We start from the raw sequence: 14326 nt of genomic DNA on the forward strand, positions 1-14326 counted from the left end.
AGGTCTCCCCTGTGAAGGAGGCAGTTCAAAGAAGAGCCAAGTACTCATCCAGGTATCCTGGGAGTCTATCACATAGTAGGCCCTCAGCAAATATTTATTTAATAGAACTGAATTATTTTACTTCTCCCAACAACACTGGAGAAGGATAATGTAAGCATTCTCTTTGAGCTAATGTACCGGGAAACTCTACAAACACAGGTTTCTATGGCAACCAACCATTTAGGAGCAAGCAAGGGCTGTGATGCTTGCCGTGATTTGGAAGCTCACTGCCTGATTTTCATCAGGCCCCCTCTGGTTTCTCCAGTCCCTGTTTAGTGGGACCAGGATGAGTTTCCACCAAGACTAATTTGCATATTGTTATTTTTCGGCATCTATTGCTGTGTGTCCTTGTGTTTGCTGTGGCTGGATTTCCTCCAGAGATGAGTAATGAGGGCATTAACTCGGGTATCTTTTGAGCCCGGCTCAGTCATGACTGAAGGCAACGCACTGTGGGTCAGATACTGTCCGTGCTATTTCTAGCAGCCCCCTGAGGAGCCAGTAATGGAGTATGGGATACAGCTCAGTATAAAGACAGTTGAATGCCAACTCAACTTGCATTCACACCTGCACCAAACTTGGTAGGGGCTGCCACGGGGTGTTTCTTGGCTTAGGCAAGATTGCTCTCTCTTTGCAGCATGATTTGGGGCTAGAGAAGATGCAGGAAGACAGCTTATTCCGCTCCTGCCAACACTTCCTCTCTTGCAACTTTCAAAGGCTGGTATTTGTTCAGCAGGATTTGGAGATGACCAGAGATGCTTCTTCCGTTCCTGGCAACCCCCTTCCCCAATCTTATTGTAATAAAATTATCAAACAATCATTTACTGCGGCAAGGAAACTCACAGGTCGCTTTGAAATTTTGCTCAGTGGGATGGTATGAAGCACTTGACTTGGAGTCAGGAAACCTGGGGCCATGGTCTGTATAGCCACCATTACATGGCAAGTCTGAGCAAGGCACTTCACCTCCGTGATTGTTCCTGTCCCTCTCTCTCAGGTGGTGGGAGGTTACAACAATCACAACTGTATCATTTTAGAGTTTGCCCTGCCCTACACAAGCATATCTATTACAGATGTGGGAGTCAATTGCAAATTGTAAAGTGCTAAAGAAATATTGATTCTTGAGGATTTCTGACTGAAACTGCAAAGATACAGTTTCAGGAAACTGGCTCATGTCCTATAGTGTTGCAAGATGCCTTACAGGGTGGGTCAGATAAGCTTCTGTTAACAAATAGGAACTGCTAATGGGATTAGTGTCTCCTCGTTAAAGAACTCTTTCTCAGTCCTGCCATCAAATGAAATTCCCAGGCCAGTCACTATTTTAAGCAAAGGCATTTAGGGATTATTAAGATGTAAAACCTGAATGTTCAAGATTCATTAAGGATTTTAAAATAAATATTAAGAAAATTACAAATGGAAAAACAGAGCATACCTACTCAAGAGGAGAACTTGATAAGCAAAACAGGAAACCCAGAAACCCAGAAAAGGAAAAGAGAAACATATTTGACCACATACATTTTTAAATATCTGGGAAAAGTCAAGGTCAAAAGGAAAAAGGTAGACTAAAAAATGAAACTCTTCCACATGTATGGTGGATATAAAGAGACAGTAAACAGAAAAGAAAAACGCAAATATCTATTAGAGAAAAATGCATCTAATCTCACTAATCAGCAAAATGTAATTAAAATGTCAATGGGACACACTTTGTAAAAAACATGCTAGCTTGAAAAATTTTAAACATCAATATATAACACCAAATGCTGGCAAGGATTTGGGGAAATGGATACTCTCATATGTTGCTGTTATTTTATTTGAAGAAAATAATATCTCTATCTCAGTATTTATTAACATCTAAAATATACATATTTTTTGATACAACAACCTGGCTTTTGGTTGCTTTGCTAAAAAAAATTTGTGAACATATTGTGAACACTAATATGTAAAGACACATCTATATTGTAGTTGTGTGTAATTCAGCATACTTGTGGCAAAAATTGGAGAGGAAACCCCTTGTTTTCCATAAATAAAAGGATGGTCGAATAAATTATGATATACCATGGAATGTCACACCATTAGTTTTAAAGATGGTTTAGAATTATTTATTTACTTGGTGTATGGCCATTATGTGTATTGTAAAGTGAAATTTTCCAGATTAATATACAAAGTACGTTCCTGTTCTAATAAAACAAATTAATAAATATATAAATAAATCTCCATATAAACTAGTATTTCTGTGCATCTTATAGAGTAGAAAGAGTGAAAAATATGTCCAGCTGATGATGAAATTAATAAATAACTAAACAGATGTATTTGGGATCCTGGTGCTTGAATTTGTCCTTTGGCGGATTCCTCTGGAACAACAGCTCTTAAGCTTTTAGCATGCATAGCAATCACCTGTTATGAAACTGAAAAAGTGCAGGTTCCTCTTGTTACCCTGGATATTTTGATTTAATAGGTCAAGAGCTTAGGAATCTTGAGTAATTCTCTCACTGAAAACTTGCCCTTTAGAGTGAAGAATCAAACCTATTTTTTCTGTAACCCTTCCCCCAGCTCCCACACAGGGATCTCTATATTTCTTTTCCGTTTCCCTCAAGACAGTTACACCTAAGTTCTAAATGAAGAAATGGACATTATAAATAAATTTTAAAAGGGAGACTAAAATTTGTCATAAACATGTAGATGGGAAATGTGTAGAACAAAAACAGTATTTAAGTCAGGGGAAATATGTGGAAACATTCTAGGGGGTGTAACATAGCACATGGTAACACCACATTTACTTGGGACCCATTGATTACAGGTAACAGAAATTTGTTAAGTTTGCTTAGGCAGATGAGAATTTGTGAAGATGCAGGGATGTTGTACGAACCTAAGGTGGGAAGTGAAGCCAGGGTTCCCAAGGGCTCCAAACAGGAACAGGAAATACTTTGAGGAGCAGGTCATTCATTCTCCCTCTCCCTGTACCCTCTCCTTCTCCCTGGCCTCTCCCTCTCCCCTAGACTCCATATTGCTCACCTCTGTGTCTCACTGTGTATTTGGCTTATTCTTTTGCTCTCTCTCTGCACAAGTGTTTTCTCTGTTTGTACACACACAGGGCTCAAAGGTACCCATTCTGATCCTGGCTAGGCAGCATTTCTCAGGTCACATACCTAACAGAGTATAACAGACAGCTTCAAGACCTTAGGCTTGGATCCCAGGCAAAAAGTTGTGTTGGCATTATTCCTGTTGATGGACTGGCTTCTACAGGGTCAGGTGACCCCTGTTCCAACTCTGTGTGTCAGTGGAAGGAGAGAACTACCTGGAACAAACTGTTGCAGGCTGCCAGAGCTCTGGGTACTCTCAATTATTAGAGAAGAGGAGGGAAGGAGAACATTTGCCTCAAAATATGTGTACCGAATTTCATGCCTGTCAGAGAAGAGGAGGCTGGGGAGAATAACCCAAGTTCATGGGTCCAGCCCCTGTTAAAGTCTGCTGCACTTTATGTCCTTGGGTTCTATGAGCTACTGGTACATATTTATAATATATATCCCTTTGATGATTAGGATAGTTTAAATAAATTTCTATTATTTGTATACATCCTGACCCAAGTTGTGTATCTGGATAGATGGGCTAACACCTAATACGGTCCAATAGGAATTGACTCTAGTCTACAACACATGTTCCCAAATTATTAGTGGTCAGAAAATCTCTCACTAGCGTTCTGAAGTTTTCAAGGGCTTAAAGGGCATATTCAGACACAACCTCAGAGTCCTTTCAAACATAGTATGCCGTTCAGCCTTCAGTCGATAATTGGACTTTGCAAGGACATTTTCATCTACCTGCCAGTCCTGAAGCCCTCCTCCTGAGATCCCTCATTGAGTAAGACCTTGCTTTTTGCTTTATGACATAAGATTAACAAAGCAACTCCTTGATTTCAGTGGAAATCCTGTAGGTTTTGCTGCTTGGGCACCAGAAGCTAAATAGAATCCCACTGTGATTTCAGCTCTTACCTGTCGCAAATCATACACACTTAAGACAATGGAGATAACAGACAAGATGATGATGGCCACAGAGTATTCTACATAACCTTGAGACAGCCACAAAGTTAGGGTAAAGGCTTGGAACAAGTAGAATGGATTTAAAACCTGCAGGTAAAAAAACAGCACTTGAGTCATTTGCATGGATCTTAGTGGCAATCAGGATGATGTCATTTCTTTATAGAATGTTGGGTTTTTTTTTTTTTCATTTTTTACAACACACAATATCTCCAATATTTGGGAACTCACTTAGAACTCAATTTTGGGGGGGGAGGGCAAAGATGGTGGAGGAGTAGGGGACCCTATTTCAACTGTTCCCCTGAATTGAGCTGGATATCTACTAGACCACTCTAAACACCCACGAAATCAGCCTAAGATGTAAGAAGATATATCTAGATCTCTACAAACAGAACATCCATAGCAGCTAGTTTCGAGGTATGGAGTAGGGAGCTGTGATTCCACATGATATTGGAAGATAAAAGGAAGGGGATGGGAGTTGCCATAAGCGCTTGAGCTGGGAAGGGGAAATAACACAGGAGTGCAAAAGCCTCCTGCCCCGGGGACTGGGGCACAGATTTGAAGACCAGTAGCAGTGGGGAAAGGACTTTAGGGCAGCCCCCTGGACTGAAACCTAGAGCGGTGGGACTGCATGTGTGAACTGGGGGCGGCTGGCAGTTTTAGAAGCACAAAGGGCAAAGAGATGTGCCTGGACCTGGAAGTAAGGGCTGGGAGTGTGGCTGTGGGGCCCACAACCCAGGATGCTGGGGTTTTAGCAGTACAGACAGAAACGGAGACAGTGCGGCCTGGAGAGCTCACTCAAGAACAGACTGCCATCTCTCTGCTCTGAGGCAGAGGGTTGGAAACAGCCTCTTCTGCTCTGACCCTCAGAAGAGACATGGAAAGCCACCAGGGAAAGCCACCAGAGAACAAAAGCCTCCCAAAAATTGTTTTCACTGAGCCCATCCCCTGCCACAGGAGGCAGGGCAACTCTGCCCAAACAGGGTTGCCTGAGTAACAGCATGGCAGGCCCCTCCCCCAGAAGACAGGCTGGAAGAACAAGAGGCAAACAACTCTAAGGTCCCTATAAAACAGGTGCATCTTGCTTGGGTTGTGGTCAATAATTTGGACTCCGTACATTCCCTCAACCACCCCTCAACAGAATGACTAAGAGGGGGAACCCCAAAACAGGAAAGACTCAGAGATTGTGACTTTTGCCAAGATTTACAAATGGATACAGATATAACCAAGATGTCAGAAATGGACTTCAGGGTAACAGTTATGAAGACGGTAGCAAGAATGAATAAATCGATCAATGGCAACATAGAGTCTCTAAGGGCAGTAATGAAAGCTGAACTGGCAAAACTTAAAAATGCTATCAATAAGATCAAATCTAATCTAGATAATCTAACAGCTAGGGTAAACGAGGCAGGAAAACAAATTAGTGATCTAGAAGACAAACTAATAGAAAAGAAGGAACTGGAGGAGGCCTGGAAAAAACAGCTTAAAACCATGAAAACAGAATTAGAGAAATAAGTGATGAAACGTTCCAATATCAGAATTATTGGGGTCCCTGAGGGGGTGGAGAGAGAGAGGAGACTAGAAGATATATTTGAGCAAATCATAGCTGAGAACTTCCCTAATCTGGGGAATGAAACAAACGTTGGTGTCCTAGAGGCAGAGAGGACATCTCCCAAGGTCAAGGAGAAGAGACCAATGCCCCAGCATGTAATAGTAAAGCTCACAAATCTTAGAACAAAGGAAACCATCTTAGGGGAAATTAGGGGGAAGAGATTTCTTATGTACAGAGGAACATCAGAATAACATCAAATCTATGCACAGAGACCTGGCAGGCCAGAAAGGGCTGGCAAGACATATTCAGGGTACTAAATGAGAAGAACATGTAGCCAAGAATACTTTATCTGGCAAGGCTATCATTTAGAATGGATGGAGAGATACAGAGCTTCCAAGACTGGCAGAAACTGAAAGAAAATGTGATCACCGAGTCGGCCCTGCAAGAAACATTAAGGGGGTTTCTATAAAAGGAGAAAGACCTCAAGAGTGATATAGAACAGAAATTTATAAAGACAATCTATAGAAACAAGAACTTCACAGGCAACATGATGACAACAAATTCATATCTTTCAATAATCACTCTCAACGTGAATGGCCTAAATGCTCCCATAAAATGGCACAGGGTTGCAGATTGGATAAAAAGACAGAACCCATCCATATGCTGTCTACAAGAGACTCATTTTGAAGTTAAAGATACATCCAGACTGAACGTGAAGGAATGGAGAACCATATTTCATGCCAACGGACCTCAAAAGAAAGCTGGCGTAGAAATTTTCATACTAGGCAAATTAGATTTTAGCTAAAGACTGTAGTTAGAGACACAGAAGGACACTATATCATTCTTAAAGGGTCTATCCACCAAGAAGATCTAACAATTGTAAATATCTATGCCCCCAGCATAGGAGCAGCCAACTATATAAGCTAACTGTTAACCAAAATAAAGAGACATATTGATAATAATACGTTAATTGTAGGAGACTTCAACATTCCACTCTCAGCAATAGACAGATCATCTAAGCAGAAAATCAACAAAGAAACAAGAGCTTTGAATGAAACACTGGACCAGATGGACTTCATAGATATATACAGAACATCCCACCCTAAAACAACAGAATACTCATTTTTCTTGAGTGCACATGGAACTTACTCCAGAATAGACCACATACTGGGTCACAAATCAGGTCTCAACTGATAACCAAAAGATTGAGATTATTCCCTGCATATTCTCAGACCATAATGCTTTAAAACTGGAACTCAATCACAAGAAAAAAATTGGATGAAATTCAAACACTTGGAAGTTCAAGACCACTCGGCTTAAGAATGTTGGGTCAACCAGGAAATCAAAGAAGAACTTAAAAAATTCTTGGAAACCAATGAGAATGAAAACACATCTGTCCAAAATCTATGGGATACTGCAAAGGTGGCCCTAAGGGGGAAATACATAGCCATCCAAGCCTCACTCAAAAAAATAGAAAAATCCCGAATTTACCAACTAACTTTACACCTTAAAGAACTGGAGAAAAAGCAACAAATGATGCCTAAGCCACGCATTACAAGAGAAATAATTAAGATTAGAGCAGAGATCAATGAATTAAAAACCAGAAATACAGTAGAGATCAATGAAACTAGAAGCTGGTTCTTTGAAACAATAAAATCGATAAACCACTGGCCAGACTTATCCAGAAGAAGAGAAAGGACCCAAGTTAATAAAATTATAAATGAAAGGGGAGAGATCATGACTAACACCAAGAAGATAGAAACAATGATTAGAAATTATTATCAACAACTATATGCCAATAAATTAAGCAACCTGGAAGAAATGGATGCCTTCCTAGAAACCTATAAACTACCAAGACTGAAACAGGAAGAAACTGACAACCTGAATAGACCAATAACCAGTAACAAGATTGAAGCAGTGATCAAAAACCTCCCAAAAAACAGGAGTCCAGGGCCTGATGGATTTCCTGGGGAATTCTACCAAACATTCAGAGAAGAAATAATACCTATTCTCCTGAAGCTGTTTCAAAAAATAAATGAGTCTGGAAGCTTTCCTTCTGTGTCTATTTTTGACTCAGGTCATGATCCCAGAGTACTGGGATGGAGCCCCTCCTTGAGCTCCCTGCTCATGGGAAGTATGCTTCTCCCTCTCCCTCTGCCCCTCCCCCAACTCATGTTCTCTCACTCACTCTCTCTTGAATAAATGAATAAAATCTTTAAAAACAACAAAAAAAGAAAATATTTTATCAATAACAAAGTCTAACTACTTATCTTTTTAAACAATATTTATCCATAACAGAGGAGAACCATGATTTAGACTCTTTTTTTATGTTAATCACCATATATTACATCATTAGTTTTTGATGTTCTGTTCCATGATTCATTATTTGCGTATAACACCCAGTGCTCCATGCAGTACGTGCCTCTTTAATACCCATCACCAGATTAACCCATCATCCCACCCCCCTCCGCTATAGAACCCTCAGTTTGTTTTTCAAAGTCCATCGTCTCTCATGGTTCATCTCCCCCTCCGATTTACTCCCCTTCATTCTTGCTCTCCTGCTATCTTCTTCTTTTTCTTTTTTTCTTAACATATCTTGCATTATTTGTTTCAGAGGTACAGATCTGTGATTCAACAGTCTTGCACAATTCACAGCGCTCACCATAGCGCATACCCTACCCAATGTCTCTCACCCAGCCACCCCATCCCTCCCACCCCCCACCACTCCAGCAACACTCAGTTTATTTCCTGAAATGAAGAAATCCTCATATCAGTGAGGTCATATGAAACATGTCTTTCTCTGACTGACTTATTTTGCTCAGCATAACACTCTCAAGTTTCATCCACGTCATTGCAAATGGCAAGATTTTATTGCTTTTGATGGCTGCATAATATTCCATTGTGTATATATACCAAATCATCCTTATCCATTCATCTGTCGATGGACATCTTGGCTCTTTCCACAGTTTGGCTATTGTGGACACTGCTGCTATAAACATTGGGGTGCATGTGCCCCTTCGGATCCCTACATTTGTAACTTTGGGGTAAATTCCCAGTAGTGCAATTGCCGGATTGTATCTATTTTCAACTTTTTGAGGAAGCTCCATACAGTTTTCCAGAGTGGCTGCACCAGCTTGCATTCCCACCAACAGTGTAGGAGGGTTCCCCTTTCTTCGCATCCCCACCAACATCTGTCATTTCCTGACTTGTTAATTTTAGCCATTCTGACTGGTGTGAGGTGCTATCTCATTGAGGTTTTGATTTGGATTTCCCTGATGCTGAGTGATGTTGAGCACTTCTTCATGTGTCTGTTGGCCATTTGGATGCCTTCTGTGGAAAAATGTCTGTTCATGTCTTCTGCCCATTTCTTGACTGGATCATTTGTTCTTTGGGTGTTGAGTTTAAGAAGTTCTTTATAGATTTTGGATACTAGCCCTTTATCTGATATGTCATTTGCAAATATCTTTCCCATTCTGTCGGTTGTCTTTTGGTTTTGTGGACTGTTTCTTTTGCTGTGCAAAAGCTTTTTATCTTGATGAAATCCCAATAGTTCATTTTTGCCCTTGCTTCCCTTGCCTTTGGCGATGTTTCTAGGAAGAAGTTGCTGTGGCTGAGGTCGAGGAGGTTTCTGCCTGTGTTTTGCTTTACGATGATGATGGATTCCTGTTTCACATTTAGATCTTTCAACCATGTGAAGTCTATTTTTGTGTGTGATGTAAGGAAATGCTCCAGTTTCATTCTTCTGCATGTGGCTGTCCAATTTTCCCAATGCCATTTGTTGAAGAGACTGTCTTTTTTCCATTGGATATTCTTTCCTGCTTTGTCAAAGATTGGATGACCATAGAGTTGAGGGTCCATTTCTGGGCTCTCGATTCTGTTCCATTGATCTATGCGTCTGTTTTTGTGCCAGTACCGTACTGTCTTGATGATCACAGCTTTGTAATAGAGCTTGAAGTCCAGAATTGTGATGCCGCCAGCTTTGCTTTTCTTTTTCAACATTACTCTGGCTATTTGGGGTCTTTTCTGATTCCATACAAATTTTAGGATTATTTGTTCCATTTCTTTGAAAAAAGTGGATGGTATTTTGATGGGGATTGCATTGAATGTGTAGATTGCTCTAGGTAGCATTGACATCTTCACAATGTTTGTTCTTCCAATCCATGAGCATGGAACATTTTTCCATTTCTCTGTGTCTTCCTCAATTTCTTTCATGAGTATTTTATAGTTTTCTGAGTACAGATCATTTGGTGAGATTTATTCCTAGGTATCTTATGGTTTTGGGTGCAATTGTAAATGGGATTGACTCCTTAATTTCTCTCTCTTCTGTCTTGTTGTTGGTGTATAGGAATGCCACTGAATTCTGTGCATTAATTTTCTATCCTGCTCCTTTACTGAATTCCTGTATGAGTTCTAGCAGTTTTGGGGTGGAGTCTTTTGGGTTTTCCACATAAAGTATCATATCATCTGCAAAGAGTGAGAGTTTGACTTCTTCTTTGCCGATTTGGATGCCTTTGATTTCTTTTTGTTGTCTGATTGCTGTGGCTAGGACTTCTAATACTATGTTGAATAGCAGTGGTGAGAGTGGACATCCCTGTCGTGGTCCTGACCTTAGAGGGAAAGCTCTCAGATTTTCCCCATTGAGAATGATATTCGCTGTGGGTTTCTCATAGATGGCTTTTATGATATCGAGGTATGTACCCTCTATCCCTATACTATGAAGAGTTTTGATCAAGAAAGATATTGCACTTTGTCAAATGCTTTTTCTGCATCTATAGAGAGCATCATATGGTTCTTGTTCTTTCTTTTATTAATGTATTGTAGCACATTGATTGATTTGCGGATGTTGAACCAACCTTGCAGCCCTGGGATAAATCCCACTTGGTCATGGTGAATAATCCTTTTAATGTACTGTTGGATCCTATTGGTTAGTATTTTGGTAAGAATTTTTGCATCTATGCTCATCAAGGATATTGGTCTGTAATTCTCCTTTTTGATGGGGTCTTTGTTTTGGGGATCAAGGTAATGGTGGGTTCATAAAACGAGTTTGGAAGTTTTCCTTCCATTTCTATTTTTTGGAACAGTTTCAGAAGAATAGGTATTAATTCTTCTTTAAATGTTTGGTATAATTTCCCTGGATGCCATCTGGCCCTGGGCTCTTGTTTTTGGGAGATTTTTGATGACTGCTTCAATTTCCTTAGTGGTTAGAGGTCTGTTCAGGTTTTCTATTTCTTCCTGGTTCAATTTTGGCAGCTGATACATCTCTAGGAATGCATCCATTTCTTCCGGATTGTCTAATTTGCTGGCATAGAGTTGCTCATAATATGTTCTTATAATTGTTTGTATTTCTTTGGTGTTGGTTGTGATCTCTCCTCTTTCATTCATGATTTTGTTGATTTGGGTCATTTCTCATTTCTTTTTGATAAGTCTGGCCAGGGGTCTATCAATCTTCTTAATTCTTTCAAAGAACCAGCTCCTAGTTTCGTTGATCTGTTCTACTGTTCTTTTGGTTTCTATTTCATTGATTTCTGCTCTGATCTTTACTATTTCTCTTCTCCTGCTGGGTTTAGGCTTTATTTGCTGTTCTTTCTCCAGCTCCTTTAGGTGTAGGGTTAGGTTGTGTATTTGAAACCTTTCTTGTTTCTTGAGAAAGGCTTGTATTGCTATATACTTTCCTCTTAGGACTGCCTTTGCTGCATCCCAAAGATTTTGAACAGTAACAGTTGTGTTTTCATTTTCATTGGTTTCCATGAGTTTTTAAATTCTTCTTTAATTTCCTGGTTGACCCATTCATTCTTTAGTAGGATGCTCTTTAGCCTCCATGTATTTGAGTTCTTTCCGACTTTCCTCTTGTGATTGAGTTCTAGTTTCAAAGCATTGTGGTCTGAAAATATGCAGGGAATGATCCCAATCTTTTGGTACTAGTTGAGACCTGATTTGTGACCTAGGATGTGATCAATTCTGGAGAATGTTCCATGGGCACTAGAGAAGAATGTGTATTCCGTTGCTTTGGGATGGAATGTTCTGAATATGTCTGTGAAGTCCATTTGGTCCAGTGTGTCATTTAAGGTCTTTATTTCCTTGTTGATCTTTTGCTTAGATGATCTGTCCATTTCAGTAAGGGAGGGTGTTAAAGTCCCCCACTATTACTGTATTGTTGTCAATGTGTTTCTTTGTTTTTGTTATTAACTGCCTTATATAATTGGCTGCTCTCATGTTAGGGGCATAGATATTCACAATTGTTAGATCTTCTTGTTGGATAGACCCTTTAAGTAGGATATAGTGTCCTTCCTCATCTCTTATTACAGACTTTGGTTTAAAATCTAATTTGTCTGATATAAGGATTGCCACCCCAGCTTTCTTTTGGTGTCCATTAGCATGGTAAATGGTTTTCCACCCCTTCACTTTCAATCTGGGGGTGTCTTTCGGTCTAAAATGAGTCTCTTGCAGACAGCATATCAATGGGTCTTGTTTTTTAATTCAATCTGATAGCCTGTGTCTTTTGATTGGGGCATTTAACCCATTTACATTCAGGGTAACTATTGAAAGATAGGAATTTAGTGCCCTTGTATTGCCTGTGAGGTGACTGTTACTGTATATTGTCTGTCTTCCTTTCTGGTCTATTTGCTCTTAGGCTTTCTCTTTGCTTAGAGGACGGCTTTCCATATTTCTTATAGGGTGGGGTTTGTGTTTGCAAATTCCTTTAGTTTTTGTTTGTCCTGGAAGCTTTTTATCTCCCCTTCTATTTTCAATGACAGCCTAGCTGGATATAGTATTCTTGGCTGCATATTTTTCTCGTTTAGTGCTCTGAAGATATCATGCCAGTCCTTTCTGGCCTGCCAGGTCTCTGTGGATAGGTCTGTTGCCAATCTAATGTTTCTACCATTGTAGGTTACATATCTCTTCTCCCAAGCTGCTTTCAGGATTTTCTCTTTGTCTCTCAGAGACTCGGAAGTTTTACTATTAGATGTCGGGGTGTTGACCTATTTTTATTGATTTTGACAGCGGTTCTCTGTGCCTCCTGGATTTTGATGCCTGTTTCCTTCCCCAAATTGGGGAAGTTCTCTGCTATAATTTGCTCCAATATACCTTCTGCCCCTCTCTCTTTCTTCTTCTTCAGGGATCCCAATTATTCTAATGTTGTTTCATTTTACGGTATCGCTTATCTCTTGAATTTTGCCCTCGTGATCCAGTAGTTGTTGATCTCTTTTTCTCAGCTCCTTTATTTTCCATCATTTGGTCTTCTATGTCACTAATTCTCTCTTCTGCCTCATTTATCCTAGCAGTTAGAGCCTCCATTTTTTATTGCACCTCATTAATAGCCTTTTTGATTTCGACCTGGTTAGATTTTAGTTCTTTTATTTCTCCAGAAAGGGTTTCTCTAATAACTTCCTTTTCTTTTCAAGCTCAGCTAGTATCTTTAAAATCATCATTCTGAACTCTAGTTCCAACACCATACTAATGTCCATATTGATTAGGTCCCTGGCAGTCAGTACTGCCTCTTGTTTTTTTTTGTTCAGGTGATTTTTTCCATCTTGTCATTTTGTCCAGAGGAGAATAGATGAATGAGAGAACAAACTGCTAACAGGGTACAACGTTCCTAGAAAATATACACTAAAGAAATCAGAAAAGACCTCAAACCAGGGGGAAAGAAAGGAAAAAGAAAGAGAAAACAAAAAAGAAAGAAAGAAAAAGATTAAAACAAAACAAAAGAAAAAAAAACAGAATATGATCAAATATGATCAGGCTGGTGCATAGATCAGTGCCACACACTAGATTGCAGACGTATTTTGGTCTGTTAGAAGAAAGTGCCTCCCAAAATTTTAAAGAAAGAAAAACTTATATATGTACAAAAATAAGGGTTAATATGATGAAGGGATGGAATATGACTGTAAAGATGAAAAGTATAAAAGATTTTATAATAGGAATTGATAAGAAGGTGGTTGAAAAAAGAAAGAAGAAGATTTAAAAGAAAGAAGAAAAAAAAGGGAGAGAATGTGATCAGGCAGGAGACTAGAACAAAGCCATACACTAGAGATTTAGGGTATATTTTGATCTCTTAGAAGAAACTGTATTTCAAAATTTTAAAGAGAGAACAACATATATATATACCAAAAATAAGGATAACTACTATGAAGGGATAGAATATGGCTCTAAAAATGAAAAATAAAAAATACTTTTTAAAAAAAGTGATTGATAACATGTTGGTTGAAAAAGGGAAAAGAAAAAAAGAATGAGAAAGAAAATTAAAAAAATTAACTTTGAAAGACTAAAGAATCATGGTAAAAAAGCCATGAATTCTATGTGCAGTATTCCCCTAGCGCTGGGAGTTCTGCCGTTCTCATTGATTGGTAACTTGGTCTTGGCTGGCTGTTTGTGCTGATCTTCTGGGGGAGGGGCCTGTTGCCCTGGTTCCTAGATGTCTTTGCTGGAGGCGGAATTGCCCCGCCCTTGTCAGTGCAGGCTAAGCAAGCTGCTCAGGTTTGCTCTCAGGAGCTTTTGTTCCCTGCAAGCTTTCCATACAGCTTTGGAGGATGAGAGTGAAAATGGCGGCCTCCCAATCTCCACCCTGGAGGAGCCGAGAATTCAGGCCTCACTCCTCAGTGCGCCCCCAGAGGAAAACAGTCAGTCACTCCCGTCTCCCCAGTCTCTGGCCGCACTCCGTGCTCACCCAGCCTATGACCGAGAGTTTCTATCTCTGGTGCACGACCCC

General features: G+C 39.8%; 1 protein-coding gene across 2 annotated transcripts in view; it reads right to left on the bottom strand.

The window, feature by feature from the left end:
• The window catches only part of ATP13A5 (ATPase 13A5), a 115175-nt gene that overhangs the window by 74466 nt on the left and 26383 nt on the right, over positions 1 to 14326 (bottom strand). For both annotated transcript variants that reach the window (XM_027585599.2, XM_027585598.2), the window contains exon 7: positions 4020 to 4154. In XM_027585599.2, coding sequence (XP_027441400.1) covers positions 4020 to 4154 — 135 coding nt within the window. The remainder of the gene's footprint in view (positions 1 to 4019; positions 4155 to 14326) is intronic.

The sequence above is a fragment of the Zalophus californianus genome, chromosome 1 (assembly GCF_009762305.2).
Source record: "Zalophus californianus isolate mZalCal1 chromosome 1, mZalCal1.pri.v2, whole genome shotgun sequence".
Classification (NCBI taxonomy): domain Eukaryota; kingdom Metazoa; phylum Chordata; class Mammalia; order Carnivora; family Otariidae; genus Zalophus; species Zalophus californianus.